Consider the following 23,058-nt stretch of genomic DNA (forward strand, 5'->3'; position numbering starts at 1 on the left):
ATAAGGGTCCTAACCTACCCTCCTAAGTCGCTCTATTATTTATTAGGGTATATTTCCTTCTAGTATTCCTAACTAGCGCTTAATCCTTTAACGCTAGTACTTATACTAGTAATAGCTTTTCCTTTTTAGATCGCTTATAGTACTTTATATATCGCCTATATATATTACCGTTTTTTATATAGTTTCTTCTATTTATATTCCCTTATATAGTATCCTAGTTTTTTATAGGTAAAGTAGAGATTCTTCTATCGATACTCGTCTTATTCTTTATATATCGCGTCGAGGTCTATCGGTATTAGGCTATATAGGTCTATATATCTTATTAGTCGTAGCGTAAACTACCTAGGTCGCCTATCGTTCTAGCGATATTAGATAGATAGTCGCTATCCGCCTATCCTTTACTATCTTATTTCGTAATATTATATCTCGCGATTATAGATTCGATTATCGATTTTAACTATAATACCGATAATCTTATCTAGCGTATCTAATCGATTATTATATACTAGTTCGTCCTTAATATATTCCTTTAGTCCGTCTTTAAAGACTAAAACGAAGTAGTCCTTATCCTAGCTTAAGTATAAAATAATTTATTAAAATTTAGCGATATATACGCTAATAGAGGTAATTTATTATAGGCGTCGAAGATATTATTTAGCTATTCGTTTCGCGTTAATATTACTAAATATAAGTTTAATTCGTTCCTTAAACTTATTATAGCTATTAAATACTTCCTAGGTAAAGTCGCTCTAGACTTCTTAGTCGGTTTCTTCTTAAAACTTATATAGGAATAGTTTAAACTAATCGAAGGCTAGTCCCTAGAGGAAGGTCGATATATAGATAATCTTATCGGCTTCTATAGATAGCTTAGATCGGTTAACCTATTAGTTTATATCTAGTTACGTAAGAAACGACCGAAGCTTAGATCGTATTCTATTAAAGAACTTCGGTTATAGAATCTTAATTATAGAGACCGGATATTAGCTCTTTAGGGTTAAGATTTACTCCTATAATTACTAGATTATCTTAGCTATCTATTAAAGGCTAGGCGCGTTACTTTATATAGAAGTACCGCTACCGGTAGTCGATTCGTTAACTATATTATCTTATTGTAACTCGAAACTCGATTTAAGATAGTCTTTAATATATTATATACTAGCTAACTAGTTATAGTTAGGTTAGATAGGTTTAGGGTATACTTACCTTAATACTCCTCGAATAGTCTAACGTTAATAATCGGGTCGTAACTAAGCTATTATTATATAGGGCCTTATTATAGCCTAAGTCCTTTTATACGATTAAGGAACTAATACTAGGTAGAGCGCCGAGTAGATCTATACCGGGGTATTAATCTACTCGTAAGTATTATTAAGTTATAATTAAGTAAAGAGTTATAGTAATCTAAAAGGTAAATATAAGTAATAATATATAATTAAAGACGAAGAACTAAACTAGATATATAAATAAGTATCCTTATATATCCCTAAGTTCTTCCTATATAGAATAGTAGATAGTAGAATAGTAGAATCGCCTTAGCGGATTCTACTAATCTACTATCTACCTTTCTACTACCTATATAATCACATAATACTAAGTAGTAGTTGTCTAGTACGTAGAGCAACCTATATAACGGAAATCCTCTACGGGGTAGATCCGCTTAGGGCGGATCATACTCTTACTTAGTGAGTTTGTACGTAATCTACTGATAGATATCCTAGTTGGCTCTCGATGGCCCGTTGGTATGCCTAGTGGGTTACCACTGATTGGTAACGGATAGGTCCGTAATACTAAGTTATAGTATCTAATATTAATAATAGCTATTAATAAAGGCTAGTATATACTATAATATAATATTAAAAATACCTTTATATATATTAATATAGATACTAATATATATACTATCCTACCTATAGGAGTATATAATAATCCTAAAAAATACTACTATTTAAAGAAAGTATTATATAGTCTAAAATAAAGCCCTAGGCTTTAGTATAAATATCTATCTACTATTTTAGCTAAATTTAGCTTTAAGGTTTTTATATATAATAAAGGTATATATATAAACCCTAAGGACAAATATATACTAATCTATTACGTTAATAATATATTAGTAATATATAAAGATTTAAGCTATATATATAATATAGTAGCTAAAATTAGCTACTATATAAAGATAGAAGAAATTAGTATAGTATTAATATTCTTAGGTAATAGTATAACTATTAACTATAAGACTAAGATACTATATATAGACTAAAAGGGATATATAGAGAAACTATTAACTAAGTTCTCTATATATAATAATCCTAGCTATAAGCCTATTAAAATACTAGATAAGCCGGGGCTAAAATTAAAGAAAAATACTACTAAAGTAAGCCCTAATAATATTAAAGAATATTAAAAATAAATAGGGTCTTTACTCTATTTAGCCCTTAAAACTAGGCTAGATATAACCTTTACTACTAAATACTATACTAGATATATAAGTAATCCTAGTAAGGACTATTTTATAGCCCTTAATAGGATTTAGAAATATCTATTAGCCTATCCTAATATAGGATTAGTATATAATTGCTTAGGTACTAACCTATATATTAAAGGGTATTCTAATTTAGATTAGGGTAATAATTTAGACCTAAGAAAGTCTATATCTAGCTATATTTTTAGCCTAAGCCCTAGTATAGAGTTAAATAACCCTATAAGCTAGAATTCTTAACTATAAAAGACTATAGCCCTTAATAGCTACGAAGTAGAATATATAGCTCTAAAAGAGACTACTAAGGAAGCTATATATCTAGCTAATATATTTAATTTATTAAATATAGAGCTAGATCTAGGGTATATAAAAAGTATACCTACTATCTTAGTGTTACGGACCTATCCGTCACCAATCAATAGTGACCCACCAGGCATACCAATAGGCCATCGAGAGCCAACTAGGATATCTATCAGCAGATCACGTACAAGCTCACTAAGCAAGAGCATAATCCGCCCTAAGCGGATCTACCCCGTAGAGGATTTCCGTTATATAGGTTGCTCTACGTACTAGACAACCACTACTTAGTATCACGTGATTATATAGGTAGTAGAAGGGTAGTAAGTAGATTAGTAGAATCCGCTAAGGTGATTCTACTATTCTACTATCTACTATTCTATATAGGAAGAACTTAGGGATATATAAGGATACTTATTTATATATCTAGTTTAGTTCTTCGTCTTTAATTATATATTATTACTTATATTTACCTTTTAGATTACTATAACTCTTTACTTAATTATAACTTAATAATACTTACGAGTAGATTAATACCCCGGTATAGATCTACTCGGCGCTCTACCTAGTATTAGTTCCTTAATCGCTTAAAAGGACTTAGGCTACTATAAGGCCCTATACGGTATTAGCTTAGTTAAGACCGGATTATTAGTATTAGACTATTCGAGGAGTATTAAGGTAAGTATTCCTTAAACCTATTTAACCTAACTATAACTAGTTAGCTAGTATATAATATATTAAAGACCGTCTTAAATTAAGTTTCGAGTTATCGATAAGTAATATATCTTCTATTAGTACTAGAAAGAAACCCGCTCGGGAATAGGTTACTCTACCCGTAGAGGATCCTAACTTTAACGTCGAACGAGATAATACTACTATAGAATAAAAGCGAAAGATTAATAAACTTAAGTATAATCTTAAGAAGATTATAAACTAGCTTAATTACTTAGGTAAAAGAAGTAGTAGTAAGTTTAGCGAGGTCGACGACTACCTCGAGTAGATTAAGGCTTAAGTTAACGTATCTATACTTATTAGTACTATCTAGATACTACGACTACCTAAGGCTAAGTTCTTTAAAGGAAACTAAATTAAACTTCGAGGATTCCTTATTTAGATAGATATATATCTCGATATAAATAATACTAAGATATCTAATAAAGCTAGTAAAGTGATTTTTATATTAACCTACTTATATAGTTAAATATAGGATTAGTTCGAATCTTATATCTATAATTATTATAGAAAGAAACCTAAAGAATAGTTAGATATTATAATAAATATCTTTAGCGAGTATTATAATTTCTGTTAATACCTCGAAAATACGTTTAGAGATATCGATACTATAAGAATAACCTAGAAAAAGTTATAATAAATCCGATAAACCGGAACTATATTAAGCTATATCTCTAAGTTCTTATAAATTATCTCTTACTTAGATTTACCGGATAGAGTATATCTTCTTTACTTCGAAGCCGGGATAAAATCCGATATTAAGGATAAGCTAGCGTAAATAGATTAGCTAGAAACGCTCGATTAGCTTATTAAGATTACAGTTAAGATCGATAATTATAATAGCGAATAAAAAAGGGAATAATATAAAATAGAACTATAGAAGCGTAGAAAAATATATAGTTTTAACCGATTCGGTAAACGCTACGAAAGAACGATACTATAAGATAACGATCTATATAGCCCGAAGCTAATAGAGTTAGACGCTACTTACGATAAGTAAAAAGAGTATTATAATAAGAATCTTTACTTTACCTATAGGAAACTAGGATACTACGCGAAGGAATATAAATAGAAGAAACTATATAAGAAACGGTAATATATATAAGCGATACGCGAAGTACTATAAGCGACCTAAAAGAGAAAAGCTACTACTAGTATAGGTACTAGCGTTAAAGGAATAAGCGCTAGTTAGGAATACTAGGAGGAAATATACCTTAATAAGTAATAGGGCGACTTAGAAGGGTAGGTCGGGACCCTTATGTTACGGACCTATCCGTCACCAATCAGTGGTGACCCACCAGGCACACCAATGGGCCATCGAGAGCCAACCAGGATACCTGTCAGCAGATCACGTGCAAGCTCACTGAGCAAGAGCATAATCCGCCCTAAGCCGATCCACCCCGTAGAGGATTTCCGTTATATAGGTTGCTCTACGTACTAGACAACCACGGCTTAGTATCACGTGATTATATAGGTAGTAGAAGGGTAGTAAGTAGATCAGTAGAATCCGCTAAGGCGATTCTACTATTCTACTATCTACCATTCTATATAGGAAGAACTCAGGGATATATAAGGACACTCATTTATATATCTAGTTTAGTTCTTCGTCTTCAATTATATATTATTACTTGTGTTTACCTTTTAGATTACTATGACTCTTTACTTGATTATAACTTGATAATACTTACGAGTAGACTAATACCCCGGTATAGATCTACTCGGCGCTCTACCTAGCATTAGTTCCTTGATCGCTCAAAAGGACTTAGGCTATAGTAAGGCCCTACGCGGCAATAGCTTAGTTGCGATCCGATCATTGACGTTGGACTATTCGAGGAGTATTAAGGCAAGTATACCCTGAACCTATCTAACCTAACTATGACTAGTTAGCTAGTGCGTAACACCTTATTGATAGCCTTAGATAGAAAAGGTAAGTCGCTATAAACCTAAGAGACGAACTCTTAGAAGATCTTATAGCTAGGTACGAAGGCTAGAGTCTAAGAGAGATAATAGCGGGTAACCTATATATTAAAGAGTTAGCCGATAAGCTAGAACTCGATTATCTAGAAATCGATTAGGATATAGTAGAAAGTTAAGGGTAGATATAGTACGTACCCTAGATACTAATCTAGGACCTAATAGGACTTATAGCTAGAGAGGACCTCGGTTAGCGGTTATAGGACCCGCTAAGACTAAAGACTATAGCTATAGGAATAGAGAGGTCTTAAGACCCTAAGTATCTTATAACTAATAATATAGGGCCTATAGAGATATAGAATCTAATCCCTAGAGCTAATAGCGATCTAGGAATATTAGATACGCTTCCTAGAATAGATTAAACTATCCTAGAGATACTAATAAAAAGCCTTACGAATTATTATAATAATAAAGAAGCTAAAGAGCTTATAAGATATCTCGAAGGAAAGATATAGCCTAGTAGACTAGACTAGTACCTTATTAACGTAATTAAGGAAGGCGACGACCTAGTAGGATACCCTTACAAAAATTCTACTTACGTATATAAAGGATATACGCGATACCTAAGATATAGTAAGATAGCTAGTATTATATACTATAATAAGACGTATACTATTTATAGGTTAGTAAAGTTAGATTATAATATTAAACTAAGACTACTATAGTAGATAAAGAAGCTATAATAGACGAAAGAATACTAGGGAATTTAGTATAATAGATACTAGATATATAATTATAAGGATCGACTAATAATATATCTAGCGGTAATAACGTTAGGAATATATATTAAGTTATATATAATCCTACCTATAAGGAAGATATAGACTCTTATTAACTTAAGAGCTACTAATAACTTTATAAACCTAAGATTTAAGGAAGATCGATAGGTTATAACCGAACCTTTACTATATATAATACTAGTTATAAGATTTAATAAAGAAGTACTTTTAGGAAGAGTTAGCGAGGAAACTATTATATTACCTATATCTATCTATAGATATCTAGAATTAATATAGTTTAATATTTTAGAGATAGAAGACTATAATATTATTTTAGGTATTCTATAGCTTAAAAAGTATAATCTAAGTATTAATTAGTAATTAGGATATATCTTATTTAATAGATATATATATATAAAAATATATAACGAATATAAAATATATTAATAGAAGTCTACCTAACGAAATAAGTATAATAAATAGTCCCGAAGTAAAAGGACTAGAATATTAGTTATAGGCGTCGCCCTAGATACTATAGAATAAGTACTAGATATATCCGACTAAGAATTAAAGGACTATATAATAATTAAATATAAGAAGCTATATATAATTAGCGATATATCTAGGATTCTAAAAGAATACTAAGAGTTTATAGATATTTTTATAGTACTAGCTAATAGAGTATTACTAAAATATAGACCTTTTAACTATAAGATTAATATAATAGAAGGTACTAAACTAACTTTTATATCTATTTATTAGCTATTATAAAAGAAATATAATATACTTAAGGAATATATTAAAGAGAATCTACTAAAGGGATATATCTAAGTCTCGAAGTTAGAGACTAGATACCCTATTATCTTTATATTAAAGAAGGATAGGAGTCTTCGACTTTATATAGATTACCGATATTTAAATTCGATTACTATTAAAGATTGATACCTACTACCTTTAATTAATAAGATATAAGATAGGATTAGATATACTAAATACTTTTCGAAGTATAATATTACTAATACCTACTACTATATTAAGATTAAGCTAGATTATAAATAGAAAATAGTATTTAGAACTAAGTTCGGATATTATAAATATAAAGTTATACCTTTCGGCTTTACTAATATATTAGTAATATTCTAATACTTTATCTTTAAAATAATTAAGGAATATTTAGATATCTTCGTTATTATATATCTAGATAATATTTTAGTCTTCTTAGAAATACTCGAAGATTATATTAAATATAATAGACTTATATTATAGAAACTAAGAGAAGTAGAGATTACTCTTAAACTAAAGAAATACGAATTTTATATTTAGAAAACGATTTTCCTTAAGTATTATATTATCTTTAAAAGACTAGGGATAAAAGAAGATAAAATTAAAAGTATTATAAAATAACTAATATCTAAAAATATAAAGAAAGTATAATAATTTCTTAGTCTAGCTAATTATTACCGAAAGATTATCGATAGATACGCTAGAGTTATATTAAGACTCTACTATCTTACTAAGAAAGATTAGAAATTTATATAGGATAAGATAGTAGATAAATCGTTCTAAGACTTTAAAGAACTCTTTAATAAAGGAATAATTATAGCTATATTTAGCTATAATTAACTAATTATTATAAAAATCGATATATTAGACTATACTTTAGGAGTAAGGCTAATATAACTAGGAACTAATAATAAGTATTAACTAGTTATATTTTAGTTAAGGAAAATAATTCTAATAAAACTTAACTATAATATATATAATAAAGAACTATTAGCTATAGTATTAGCGTTCTAAATCTAGAGAGTATATCTAAAAGGAGTAAAATATATAGTAATAGTTAAAACTAATTATAAGAATCTTATATTCTTTACTATAATAAAGAAGTTAATAAAACGATAAACGCGATAAGCCGAAACCCTTATATAATACGATTTTAAAATCGAATATTATAAAAAGATAGAGAACGGATAAGCCGACGCTTTAAATAGACGATTAGACTATAAATTAGGAACTAAGATAGTAAATCCTACTATATTAAGATAAAACTCTAATAGTACTATTTTATATAATAAGTAGTTACTAGCTATAATAATAGAAGTTAAGGATAATAATTTCTTATAGAAAATTAAAGATATATTAGAAAAAGATATAATTAATTAACTCGTTAAAAAGGGTAGAAAACTTATTAAAAATAACTAAAGATTACTTTATATATATAAATTAATATATATCCTAAATAAGCTAAGAGAAGAGGTTATATATCGATATTATAATAATATCTTATATAAATATATAGAAGTAGAAAAAACTATTAAATATATTATATAAAATTACTATTTTCTAAATATATAGTAAAAAGTTCGATTCTATATCTACGTTTACGATATATATTAATAAAATAAACCTATATAATACGTATTTTATAGAGAATTATAGTTATCTAAGATACTAACCTAACTATAGGAATATTATATACTAGCTAACTAGTTATAATTAGATTAGATAGGTTTAAGGTATACTTACCTTAATACTCCTCGAATAGTCTAATATTAATAATCGGGTTATAACTAAGCTATCGCTATATAGGGTCTTATTATAGCCTAAGTCCTTTTAAGCGATTAAGGAACTAATACTAGGTAGAGCGCCGAGTAGATCTATACCGGGGTATTAATCTACTCGTAAGTATTATTAAGTTATAATCAAGTAAAGAGTTATAGTAATCTAAAAGGTAAATATAAATAATAATATATAATTAAAGATAAAGAACTAAACTAGATATATAAATAAATATCTTTATATATCCCTAAGTTCTTCCTATATAGAATAGTAGATAGTAGAATAGTAGAATCGCTTTAGCGGATTCTATTAATCTACTTACTACCCTTCTACTACTTATATAATTATATAATACTAAGTAGCGGTTATCTAGTATATAGAGTAACCTATATAATAGAAATCCTCTATAGGGTAGATCCGTTTAGGGCGGATTATACTCTTACTTAGTAAGTTCGTACGTAATCTACTAATAGATATCCTAGTTAGCTCTCGATAGTCTATTAGTATACTTAGTAGATTACTACTAATTAGTAACGGATAAATCTATAATAAGGAATAGATTATAATAGACTTTATTATAAAGTTACTAATCTTAGATAGATATAATATAATTATAGTTATAGTCGATAGGCTTATTAAGTATACTTATATAATTCCGACTATAGAAACTATCGATACTAATTAAATAGCGAATATTATACTTCGATATATAATTATAAACTATAAGATACCGAGTAAGATTATATCGGATAAAGATAAGCTATTTATATCGAATATATAGAAGTCTTTTATAGATTAAATAAGTATTAAGCTTAGACTCTCGATTATATACTACTTATAGACTAATAGTTAAATAGAAAGAGTAAATTAGATAGTAAAATAGTACCTATAATATTATATAAATTATTAGTAAGATAACTAGGTAGGACTATTACTAATAGTATAGCTAATATATAATAATATAGTATACTCTATAACTAACGAAATACTATTCTTTATAAATTATAGATATAATCTAATAGTATTTAGAGAACTAATTAATAAAATAGCTATAGTAGAATTAGTAAGACTAAAGGCTAATAGATTAAAAAAGTTATATATATAACTAGCTAGAGATATTAACTTTATTAATCTATATATAAAAAAATACTATAATAACTACTATAGAGAGGGACCTAACCTTAAGAAGGGAGAAAAGGTTTACTTATTATAATATAATATTAAAATTAAGCGACCTAGTAATAAATTAGACTACCTATAATTAGGACTATTTAAGATTAAAAAAAAATTAGGACTAGTAAATTATCGCTTAAAGCTATCTAAAAGTATATAAAAACTCTATATAGTATTTTATATCTTATTACTCGAACTAGTACTAGATAATACTAAAATTATAATTAATATAGAAATCGAGGAAACCGAAGATAAATATAAAGTCGAATAAATCCTATTAGATAAATAGTATAATAATTAGTAATAACTCTTAGTTTAGTAGAAAGGGTATCCTACTTTAGAAAATATATAGGAACCTATCTAAAATCTAAAGGGCTACTATTAGCTTATTTAATAGTACTACTAATAAACGAAAAGGACCCTTATATAATAGAAAGCGAGGAGGGTATAAAACCGGATTTATCTTAGAAAGAAATAGGGAAATTAATAATCTTTACTAATATCTAATTAAAGTTCGGATAATCGGTAGTAGTAGTAAGCTACTTAAGATTAAGAGTAGAAAGAGAAGCCTACTTTAGGGATATTTACTTTTTATCGAGAATTTAAAGGAGTTTAGTATTATATTCTAATATATTAAAACCCTTTTATTTTAGGAAGGATATTTATTTATATAACTAACGTTACTTAGATATTACTTTCTAGTATTATTTTTATTTATTTAATAGTTTTTAATATAGCTTTATAAGATAAGCTTATAGTTCGCTTAACTTAGATTTTAATAAATCGAGTTTACTTTTATTTATTTTAAGATCTAAAGAAAGTTTAGTTTCGGTATAATATAATAAATCCTATTCCTAACTAATATAAAAGTTATACTTATATAAATAACCCGCGTAAGTATATAAGATATATTTCGAATATTAATAAGAACGGTCTATTAGATAAGTAATACCTACTAATTTATAATAATTATAAGAAATAAAGATAATAAAATTATTATCTTTAATATAAGTCGCTTAATAATAATAAGTATTAGAAGAATCGGAGGGAAATTTAGGAGTAAATAAAAAAATAGAGTTAGCCTTTCGTTTAGGTATAATAAAGAAGTATTATTTTAAAAAAAGAAATCTATTACCTACCTAAAGAGGGATATTATAGCTTTATAAGTCTTAAAGATAAAACTCCTAGGAAGAGGGGAGGTAATATTATAGATCTATCTATTACTAATTAATAGTAACCTACTAGGTATACTAATAGGCTATCGAGAGCTAACTAAGATATCTATTAGTAGATTATATATAAGCTTATTAAGTAAGAGTATAATCTACCCTAAGCGGATCTACCCTATAGAGGATTTCTATTATATAGATTACTCTATATACTAGATAACTACTACTTAGTATTACGTAATTATATAGGTAGTAGAAGGGTAGTAAGTAGATTAGTAGAATCCGCTAAGGTAATTCTACTATTCTATTATCTCCTATTCTATATAAGAAGAACTTAGGGATATATAAGGATACTTATTTATATATCTAGTTTAGTTCTTCGTCTTTAATTATATATTATTACTTATATTTACCTTTTAGATTACTATAACTCTTTACTTGATTATAACTTAATAATACTTACGAGTAGATTAATACCCCGGTATAGATCTACTCGGCGCTCTACCTAGTATTAGTTCCTTAATCGCTTAAAAGGACTTAGGCTACTATAAGGCCCTACGCGGCATTAGCTTAGTTAAGACCGGATCATTAGCGTTAGACTATTCGAGGAGTATTAAGGCAAGTATTCCCTAAACCTATCTAACCTAACCGTGACTAGTTAGCTAGTACGTAACACTTAGTTAATAGTGATTTAGCTAAAAAATTAGCTAAAAATCTAGAATTCTATAAGCGCTCTAAGTATATTAAAATTATATACTATTTTATAAAATAAGCTATATTAGAAGGAAAAGTAGTTATAAACTAGATACCTTCTAAATATATACTAGCTAACTTCTTAATAAAGAATATTAATAATATCTTATATAAAGCCTTAATAGATCTAGCTAATCTAGATACTATATAAGGACCTACTATATATATATATATATACTATATACTAATAATCCTTATAACTATTATAAGGATTAAGGGGGCATATTAGCATAATAGTATTATATAATATATATATAGGATATATATTATAGTATATATATATTATTATAATAGGAAAGGAGCCTATATATATTTTACCGGTACTATCTAAGTGATCCTTAGATATATAATATATAGTAAACTATATTATGACTCACTATTATCTGCTATATATAGTGAGGTCATATTATAATATTTGCTATATATAGTGAAGTTATATTATAACATTATGAGATATTACATTATCTTATAATTGTCTCCTAACTAGCTATATAAGGAATCGAAATTCCTTGCTTAGCTAGTATGTTATAATAATATAAGCATAATAACAATCAACTTGACTTCTACCTCTTATATTAATTCCTATTCTAGCTAAGTATAACCCTTTATATCTTATATAATTATATTATATAAGCTATAAAGATTACCTAATACCACTTCCCTACTAAAATATTATAACCTAATTATAGGCTATAATATTATATCTGCTAAAGTGCCAACAAATACTACTATACTATAATTAATATTAATTTTTATCGGTAATTAATATAATATAAAGCCTATTAGCTTTAAATTTAGAGTAATTATATAAATTTTCTAACTCAATATCGTGATAATATAGTAATATCCGATAAATAAACCAGAATAGTTATAAAAATCAGTCATTTATTTAAATAACTTAGTATCGTTATAAACGCTAAGACCTATATTTTATATAAAAATAGGTTTAAATAGATTGTTATTAGGTTATTAGGTTTAACCTATTAGGTTTTAGGTTAGGTTAGGTTTTGGGTCGGAGGTTCCGACCCAAAATAGGTTCTGCCGAAGTCTACTTCTAAGGTAGAAGTAGTATCTCTTTAGAGAGCTGATTGGGATAAGAGAGATTAGTCATCTGATCCGAGAAATAGAGGCTGTTTGAAGAGAGTGTAGAAATGAAGGAATTGACAGCTCTTAAAGCTAGGAAAATATAGGCTTTAAGAACTAGGGGGTGTGTCGAATACCAAGTCCGAATATATGGTAGAAACCAGGTAATATACCGGAAACATCATGTGACATTTGGTACCAGGCATACCATACAAAAAGTGCATATTATAGTCCACACAGATTGTTGAAATAGCGGGTTTTGTCATTTTAGTTAGTTAGAGTTGTCAACATTGGTCATTTATACCATACATTGTTCGTACACCAGCTTTCCGTCACGTACACTAGCTTTCTGTCATATGGATTCAGCCAGAATTTCAAGGTGGAGCCTGTGGCTGGGGACCTATACGCGTATGCACGAACCACCGACATAACCTGGTCCCTTGGTTATCTTTCCGAATACGCGTATAGAGAAATCTCCAGCATCTCTAGCACTGCCTTGAAGCTAGCCAAAAAAGAAAACCGGAAATTCGAGGTTTAACTTGCAAGCTGACCGGCCGAGATCTATCAGAAGAAGCTTGCACCAGCCACGGGGCAATCTCTTCGGTGTTGATAGTGCGGATTTGGTAACCCTCGGATATGTACAGAAGGTCCATCTGCTGTACCCTCATACGCATAGCTTTACATCATTCCCCGGATTGCCGCACTCTTGACCTACCTTAGCGGCCTTTTGTCGAAGCATTCCATGCCAGCTCTTTCGCATTTCAAGCATGGTGTTCCGGACTGGTCGCATGAAATGCGGCGGTTGAAACATGTGGATGGATCATATAGTGTCTTCAATTGGAAATGTCATACGCGTGTGGACTGCGGCAAAGAAAGATATAAGATTCGCGGTCCTAGAGCTTGAGCAGGCCAGATTTGCTGACTAAGTATAACCAGCGTCCAGTAGGTTTGGCCTGAGTATAATATATCGACAACAAATTCAGCTCGTAGTTTATCTCCATTTCTACTCTGTTACGAGATGAAGAAAGAAGAATAAAAAGGAAAGGAAACCCCCAGGGGAAGCCTTGAGAAAGAGACCTAAGGTTTGAAGGGTTATTAGAGATGATCTTGAGGGACGATCTATACAAATATACACCTTTGGGAGCCATCGTAGCAGAAGAAAGGATGGACGTGGCTGGGCTGGAATATGCACACCACACTCACCATAGACAGGGTGGTAGTGGGGCGGGCTCCTTAGGTTAAGTCACAGAGTCAACAATCTTGGAAGATTAGTCATAGACATATCGATCTATCCGACACATGTGAGATCCAAATAAACAGACTTGCCGTATGTAATGCGGACCTGTCGACCCAGAGAGGGGCACTAGGCACCGTCAAACTATTAAGCACGGTAGATATCAAGGTCGTTCAAGTGAAGCAAGGATAAGCCACTGCAGCAGACTAGACCTGGAAATTGGGGGCCGAAGCCGAAGAGCGTCTCTCCGGTCAAACCCCCTAGGTCGTATAATTAGAACATTTTGTCCCTTGAGCATACTCCAACCCATTGGTCGACCCACTTACCATCGGGCCATTTTGATTGATCTAATTGTTCCTTATTGGCGAGGAAACCTGTGGCCGCTATGCCTATTTGGGAAGAATATCATACCTGTAGAGTTAATTTTACCAATTCATTCGGGTTTCGCATTGCTTAGCCGCAGAGGCGAGATTTTAGCGTGTAGTAAATTCTTATTCATATAGCTACCAGAGTTCGTAAACCTAGTCTCCTGCTTTCAACATTTGCATACCTATTAGGAATATTGGCAAACTCTTATATTGACACCTTTACTACAGTGTATGTTTATACAGCCCCGTGTTCTGTCTCTATTATCTAATAACTAACGAGACCATTTATCTTCTACAGCCTCTTCGAACCATGATGCCTGCCATGTTACCAACAATAGGGGCAACCACGAAATCATCTACAATAAATAACGCTACCAGATTGCTCAAGCGTAGTAGCATGAGCAACCCCGACAAATACCCCCTCTACATCTTTCTCATTATCGCTGGCTGTATTGTGACAGGACTCATCGGGTTCAGTGTATACTCTATGTGGCATGATGTTAGCGACCTAGATAAGTTCAAAGACATGTCCCAAGAGCAACGGAAGTATATGCGTATGGTCAGGGAGCGGAATTTGAATATGTTGGCTGTTGAGGCGAGGAGACCTGATATGATTGTTCCTATCGGGGAACTGAATGCTTGAATTGCTTGGGCTCAACGTTTTGGATTGAGGGGTCTGTATATAGGCTAACGGCGAAGAATTGTCTAGCTTCTGATTCGCTATTTTTGACGTGTGTTAGGTGTGAGCGTCTGATAGTAATGATGTATGTATATGGCTCATCATATCAGAACACGAATGATTTTAATGTTTGTTTATAATCAATTTGTCAATCTATTAAGGACGTTGAGATCCATGAAACGAAGAATCAAGGCGAGAACAACTGGTGAGAGGGCTCTGTATATACTATAAGAACCAGTCTCGATCTTAGAAGATTCTAGTGGTGAGGATTGACGAACAAAACAAAGAAACACTATTGTCAATTAAAAAGACTTGGTTTTCTTCAGCCCCAAACAGCTGTCATATATAACTAAAAGAAACCCTAGTGCGCACCAGAAACAAAAACAGTGGAAATTTCATAAGCTAGAAATACGAGCAATGCTGAGGAGTAAAGGATTATAAAGTGAAGCAGAGTAAAGCGGATATAAAGGGCTAGCATGTGCAAAGCATCGGGATGATCCCTGTGGACTATCAGGGACAAGAGTACACAAGGGAGGAATAGAAACAGATGGAAAGAGCACACATGATCAGGAATGCAACCAAATTTAAATGAGAGTGGCTTGGCGATCCCAGTGGCCGTGCTGTGAGATCGTCCTTCTGGTGTGCCAACGAATCGCCAAGACCAAATTGACCCCATCGTAGCCCGTTTACCAACATGTTCGAATCCTCCTCAGTTGATCGACATACATACATAGCGCGCGCTTACAATCTACATTCATAAGACTCCGCCTTTGTCACATCCAAATTAGCAGACACAAGCTGCGCCCTCTCTGGGTAAGGGCACAAAATCCTCTCATAATGTGTACCATTTGTGTCCCTAAAGTTGATCGGCAGTGTGTCCGGAACGACACCATTCTCCACCCAGTCGACCAGGGCTTGGAACGTTGCTGTTGGCTGTCCTCCAACTCCACCAGCACAGTGCGCTAATCCTGGGACTTCGAAATAGCGGAAGAAGTCTTTGATATTCGGCGTCTGCTCTGTGGCATGATCATAGTATTCGTTGGTTCCTTGTCTAAAAATAAGACCGTCGGCCTTCAACGTTATTCAGGTCAGCATGAAAACAATGCGTGGTCGACAAATGCTAAAGCAGGAGGAGATTGTAGGGGTGTAACTCACCGTGCCATGATAAGTAATCATCTTACCGCCCGCATCGCGAAATCCAGAGAGGTCAGTATCAAATGTCCCAAAGATTGAGTCAAACTCCTGAGCAGAAGCCTGAAATAGGCGCGCATATTCTTCAACCGAGGTAATGTTAGAAAGCTCCCAATTAGGATCCTTCTTGACCATGAATTTCAACCAGGCTTCTCCGAGTCCCGCGGGCGATCCTTTACAAGTTCCATTCGAACTGCAAGTCGTCATCGCTAAGCCCAGAGCTGCAGTGGTGCTCTGATCTCCAGAGCCAGTAAGTCGAGATTGGTAATCAAGACCGTAATAGAGGAAATCTCCACTGGCTTTTCGAGGCCCTGTCCAGGTAAGGTTGGCGATAGTGGCAGCTGCGTTGCTGATCGTGGTAGTTTCGTTACCGCAGTCAACAATTTTACCAACAATGGAGAAGGGATCGAAGGAGCAGGCAGAAGGGTTATTAATGATGCCGTCGGTGACGCCATCCTGTGGATCGCAAGTTGCAATAGCACCAGCTGTAACCGCGTCCAGTTCGCATTTCGTGGGAAACTGCCCGGTCAGCTCCATCATGACCTGTGGCCACGCAAGAGCAGGAAAGAGACGAGCCCAGTTAAACGCTGGGGCAGCCGCGGCAATACCATCGTACGCTTCTGGGTAGCGCTGGGCAAGCATCATTCCTTGGCGGCCACCTTGTGAACAACCTGTATAATATGAGTACTCCGCAGGCTGGCCGTAGAACTCTTTAATGAGTTCTTTTGCAATGATAGCCTGAAATGGAACTTAGCGATAGCCACTATAGCTCGAAGTCTGTTCATACGTACCTGATCCTTCAAAGACACGGATGCCAAGTCCTGGAGAGCGTACAAATCTACATTTCCGGGACTTTTCAGAGCCCAGGGATCTGGAACAAGGCTCAATCCGATACCGCCATCGGTAGTGGTTGCAGCATAGCCATTGCCGAGAGCTCCAGCCATAGCAGTATATGACAGAAAGAACCGACCAGCCACATAGCCGCCACCTCCAGTAGCCTGAAGCCGTCCGTTCCAATTTTCCATTGGGAGCCATGTCTCAACATTGATTGTGTCGTTCTGACCAGGATGCGTGTATGTGACGGTGACGTTGCAGTAGTCGATGTTTCTCACACTAATGGAAGGATTGTTGAAATAGTACTGGTCTGATACTTCGGAGGAGTAGTTTAGAACAAGATTGGCAGAAATATTTAGGATCTCAGCACCGAATACCGCGGGATATGTGATAGCATTCGCAGCACATGCTGAAGCTGTGATCGAAGAGACGTTCATTTTGCCGAACTTTAATGATGATGGGCAAACAGGTTGATTGAAAGAAAAGGTACAAAGGTATTGGACAAGGAATCTGCAAGCTTGCATCTTTATATCAAAGATGGTAAGGAACGCGGACCGTACCCAGTCTACCGTCTCATTTTCGCCACAAACTCTACTAACTGGGGGGCCGTTCAGTAATCAGGTACGTAATCCGTCAGTCGAATCCTGGAGTGAGGGAAATGAGCGTATACGCGTTTGATCGTCACTCGTATACATAATACGACGTATTCGGAATATGATATATGTCTGACCCCTGAAATTCTGGAAAACACTTAGAAACATTAGAAAGCAACGCAGGATTCAAGAGCACCATACCAAATTTGTCTACTAAGTAGCATTTGATCTTGGCTATCTTCCTATTCGTCACCCTCACCAGGCTAGACTTTATAGGGGCAGAGATGAGAGTTGCCAATACCATTTGGAAAGTTAAATAAGTAAAGAATTCTGAAACTGATATCGAGCAAACCTATATCAAGAAGAACATTGTTTGATTATGAGATGTAGCACGGCCTTAATAAGCTTAGTATCATATGACAGAAAGCTGGTGTACGAACAATGTATGGTATAGATGACCAATGTTGAAGACTCTAACTAAAATGACAAAACCCGCTAACGTATTTCACTACCGAGCCGCCACCACCACCGAGCCGCCCCGAAAACACCATAGTAAATGCGATATTTTGCAACCTTATATCGTAGCAACCACATTACTATTTGGTTTTATTATTATTCGATAGCTATCGATAAGAATTTTAAATACTATATATTAGTTTTAAGAAAATTCGAAACCTATATTATTATCATAGTATTAAAAATTACGTTGCCTAAAAATAGATATATATATCTCAACTATAAAGTCCTAAAGATTTTCTAAAGCCCTTAAGATGCTATATATCTCCTAAAAGCATTAACCCATTAGGAAATTTCCATATGGTATACCGTTGTTAAGATATCAAGTTGTAATTTATCCTATTTAGTATGGTGTTTTTGGGGCGGCTCGGTGGTGATGGCGGCTCGGTAGTGAAATACGTTATTCAACAATCTGTGCGGGCAATGATGACTAACTGTATTATGCACTTTTGTATGGTATGCCTGGTACCCAATGTCACATGATCTTTCTGGTATAATACCTGGTTTCTACGATGTATTCGGACTTGGTATTCGACATCATGCTAACAAGCAGCTGGACAGAAAGAGTGGGTCTTGAAAATTTATGTGGGTTTGCAGTGCGAGCTTGTCGCATGGATACGCGTATAACATCAGCCAGCCCATTTGAGCATCACGGTCCACTGGGATCATTGAACGGATCGAAGAAGCTGAAAACGCGATAGCCGTCAAATAGGTTGCAGGATTTGCGCTTGAGCAAGTACGCAGCAGCCCGAACAAAACTAATGGGCAAGTCTGGAACAGCAGATCCAACAATTCTGAAGGAAAATCACTGGAGGGCCATAGAAAACATTACACGAGTCGAACCGCTCTTCGAACCGCGATGTCGCTTCATATTTTATTTTCATAAATCGGACAATCGCGTCTCCGTAATACCGTTCGTAGTGATATTGTGACCTCCTTTGTTTGCTCCTAGTTAGGCCTCGCCAAAACCCAACCCAAGAACCCAATGGGTACCCTTTATAACCCAAAAAAGCAAATAAATTAAATTGTGTAGTAATTTTCGATCATATAATGGTATTCCTATGGGACCATAGTACCATCGTAATTTTGCGGGGTTTCGACTAGGTCCAACCTACGCGGTATGTAGCGAGAGTAGCAATCAGATTTTTAAGTTTCCGGCCAAATTGGAAACCTTAGCGGAAAATGTTCAGATTACCAACTTGGTTTCGATGGGTATTTCGTATGGTCTCATTCTTTTGGAAGGAGAGTCTTGTAAAACGTAGCCAATAACCCGGCAGGGTGATGAGACTTTTGCTTAGATAGTCATCGCCAACAAATCAATGATCAAACCTATTGAAATGAAGCCAAACTCAGCAGGCTTATCCATGGATGCATGCTTCGCGAAATCACCCAAAGAGGAAAGTGGGTGGATCCACGGTTATTTCTCGGCTCGTACCCGAGAACACTCTAATCCACATCCAGGTGTAATGTGGTTTTACGCGGTGTTCACCACAATGAAATTAGGCGACAATGAATCTTTTGCTGAAAATTATGTATACACACTGGCACATAATTTGCAACTGTAGCACTGGTTGTGATATATAGTATTGGGTGTCAGGGAAGTAATCATTAATACTAACCTATGATAGATTAGCGATGTTTCCGGGTAATATTAGCCGTGCTATTGCGGAGTTTTGTGGGTTAAGCGACGCCACAAGACCAGACCTACGAAATCAAATTGGTCCCTTTTGATTTACCTACTAAAACCTAGGTACCTGTCTCATCTGCCCAAATAGCGCCCCTTCCTTCCAAAGAAGATTTTCACTCAAATTGATAAACATACTGGCCGCCTTTTACATTTGTCATGCTGGTTCTCCACATATGTATGTCATTATGTCTGCATTTTCCCATTGATCCCCTTTGGTGATGGTTATTTACCATCGAACCTTCATTATTGTTGCTCTGTATGGCCAGCATTTTGCAGTATTTAGCTTTATGATACAAATAGAGGGGAGCCGTTTGGATAAATAGGCTTTACAAGTGCGAAACACATGCAGGGTTCTGTCGGACTTGCTGAATTCAGACTCTAGCCGAGTTTGACTGGTCCAGGTGAAAGGCGAAATACTTCTGTAGCCGACATCGGGGCTATGGTACTGGTTTTGTGATGTTGATTTGTTCTTGAAATTTACTACCGCGTAGCTTTCTAAGGCTCTGTGGTCAGATTCGTGCATGTGCCGGAACCTCCCCGAACCACATCCGACTACGAATCACGGTGTCTAACCAAGACTTTTACCGGACCGGAGACTGATGAGATGTGCCCAACTTCTTCCCTCCCTTGGAAAAGCAAGACGTAAGGTCAGATTGCATTGCTAATGAACTTTTGGTGGTAAGTCGTGAGGGTCTTACAGGTACAATTGCATGCTGAAGCACGATGGACCTCACCTTCTAGTTCTAAAAGAGGCGGTAACGGGCGGAGGGATGAGAGACGTCTCTCTCGGGGGTCTAAGGTTGATTTCTTTTTGCAACTTGTCCCCTGCGTAAAAGGTCTCATCTCCCTTATCCAACTAGGGATGACCTACATTATTATCGTGTCAGCCTCGAATCTCAAAGTAGTTTTCGAGGGTAGTCTTATTATTCATAAGCTAACATTACCAAACCCCTTTGTGCCAATCGATATGCCAAGAAAACTATTGCTAGCGCCTTCAGCAATTCTTTAGGACAGCCTAGTAAGGGCTACTTGATCTTCAATCACCGGGGTACTAGATTCTTAAGCAATGTCCGCTTTCCTTTGCTTTACCCCAGATGTTCTCCATAACTGGAATCTATTCCCGCATGACAGACCATATTCCAAGACTACCTCCGCTGGTCCGAAAAGGAACTCAGCATATAAATTTCCCCAACACTCCTACTTGCAAGCTAATGATTTTCCTCATTCTACATTGAGTGGGCGCAGTAAACCAATGTCTCAACCTACAGATTCTTGCAAAGCTGAAGCTTCTCACCATGAACATAACATCGGACTCAGTGAAATCGACACGGAAGCAGAGAAGCGACTGGTACGCAAAATTGACCTATTTCTGATGCCTTCGATGTTCATCCTCTATCTTCTATCAGATATGGTGGGTCATAAGTCCCGCCCAATACTGGATAAGTCTAAACATCTTAGGATCGTTCCAATATCGGCCTTGCGAAGATCGCCGGTATGGAAAAAGACTTGGAATTGAGTTCGAACGAATACTATATAGCTGTGGTTGTCTGGGTTATTGGCTATACCGCCGCGGCAGTTCCATCGAAGTGCGAACCTTCGTTTATGGCAAATCAGGACATATGAATTAACCGCTAATGAAAACTTGAATCTGCAGTATGATTTTATCTTGAACCCGGCTGTCATACTTTATCCCAATCATCACCTTTGCCTGGGGTACGGTAGCGGCCTCACTGGGAGTTGTATCTAACAGCATCCAATTGATTGTTTTACGATTTCTTCTTGGGATTTTTGAGGCCGGGTTTAGTGTAGGTACTCGGAATAAATGCCTACATTCCTGTCATTTTGCGACCTCTGCTGATTTGAAAATGATAAAGCCAGCAGTGATATTCCTGATATCGATGTGGTATCGAAAGTGTGAGCAGTAAGGCTGAAAATGTCGTGTCTCAAAGTCCTGTTCAGACTGATCCCAAAAATGTAGGTCGAAGCGATTTATAATTTTTCTTTCTGCCGGTATTTTATCTGGCGCCTTCGGGAGCGTTGTTTCAGGGTCTATAACCTCGTCGTTGGACGGTGTTCATGGGATTCACGGATGGAGATGGCTATTCATCCTTGAAGGCGTTACCACCGTCGGAATAAGCGTTCTTTCGCATTGGACTTTACTTGACTACCCGTATAATAGTCGAGGACTGAACCAGGTAGAGCGTGATCTTGCGTAGAAACGAATGGTTCATGATGAGGCAGCAGAGACGCATGCCAATTCCGAGACGCCAACCACAAAAACTTCTATATTCATTTGCTTGCTAAAAGCACTGTCCAACTGGAGAACCTGGCTTCTTGTTCCTGGGTATATGTCTATTCTTGGTGCATTAGCTTTGTCATATTTTTATCCGACATTGGTTGAAGGTATGGGGTATTCTTCAACAAAAGCCCAATACATGACGGCTCCGCTTTATCTTGCTTCACCTGTTGTCGCATTACCGGTCTGCTATATCGCCGATCGCAAGCCTCATTTGAGAGGTACCATTCTGGTGGTGAATCTGAGAGTGGGCATGGTATTTTTTGCATTGACAGCAGCTATTCAACACTACACAGCAAGGTATGTCTTTCTTTGTGTCACAAATACTACGGTATGGACTGGAAATGCTCTCGCACTGTCCTTTGCAACTACTGGACTGGCGTCAGTCAACCAAGACGTGAGAGCAATAATGTTAGCCACTATGAATGGAGTTGGAGCACTTGCTCAACTGTACGGTAGTGCCTTATTTCCAGCTAAAGATGGACCTCAATATGTTGTTGCATTTTCTGTCTTCGCTGGTACTTTTGCCGCCGGAGCAATATTGTACGGAGTGGCAGATACTTTATTTAAGCGATATCCATAGCTGCGAGAATGTTGAGTCCGATATCCCAAGGCATCCGAAATGGTTGATAATGGTCACTTCCAAGTACTTTGATAATGCAAGCGCAAAAACTAAAACGATCAACAGGACTTGAAGCGAGGCAATCTCGATTTCTGTATCGTAA

General features: G+C 34.7%; 3 protein-coding genes across 3 annotated transcripts; 2 read left to right on the plus strand and 1 right to left on the minus strand.

Annotated features, from left to right (window-relative positions):
* Positions 1–14,850: 14,850 nt before the first annotated feature.
* N7537_009546 (uncharacterized protein) lies at positions 14,851–15,180 on the plus strand (the record flags this gene model as incomplete). Its single annotated transcript, XM_056900600.1, has 1 exon — positions 14,851–15,180. One exon carries the CDS (start codon positions 14,851–14,853, stop codon positions 15,178–15,180), a length of 330 nt encoding a protein of 109 aa, XP_056749268.1.
* Positions 15,181–15,963: 783 nt separating this feature from the next.
* Positions 15,964–17,678, minus strand: N7537_009547 (putative feruloyl esterase; the record flags this gene model as incomplete). The annotated part of the gene is made up of 3 exons (XM_056900601.1): positions 15,964–16,287; positions 16,372–17,145; positions 17,199–17,678. Coding segments are annotated over 3 exons (1,578 nt in total), but the record flags the coding sequence as incomplete, so codon positions are not given.
* A 3,611-nt stretch (positions 17,679–21,289) lies between these two features.
* On the plus strand, positions 21,290–21,962 carry N7537_009548 (uncharacterized protein; the record flags this gene model as incomplete). The annotated part of the gene is made up of 4 exons (XM_056900602.1): positions 21,290–21,448; positions 21,496–21,623; positions 21,652–21,750; positions 21,788–21,962. 4 exons carry the CDS (start codon positions 21,290–21,292, stop codon positions 21,960–21,962), a joined length of 561 nt encoding a protein of 186 aa, XP_056749270.1.
* Positions 21,963–23,058: the final 1,096 nt, after the last annotated feature.

Source organism: Penicillium hordei, assembly GCF_028827395.1.
Source record: "Penicillium hordei strain IBT 12815 chromosome Unknown utg000005l_segment0_segment0, whole genome shotgun sequence".
NCBI classification, from domain to species: Eukaryota; Fungi; Ascomycota; class Eurotiomycetes; order Eurotiales; family Aspergillaceae; genus Penicillium; species Penicillium hordei.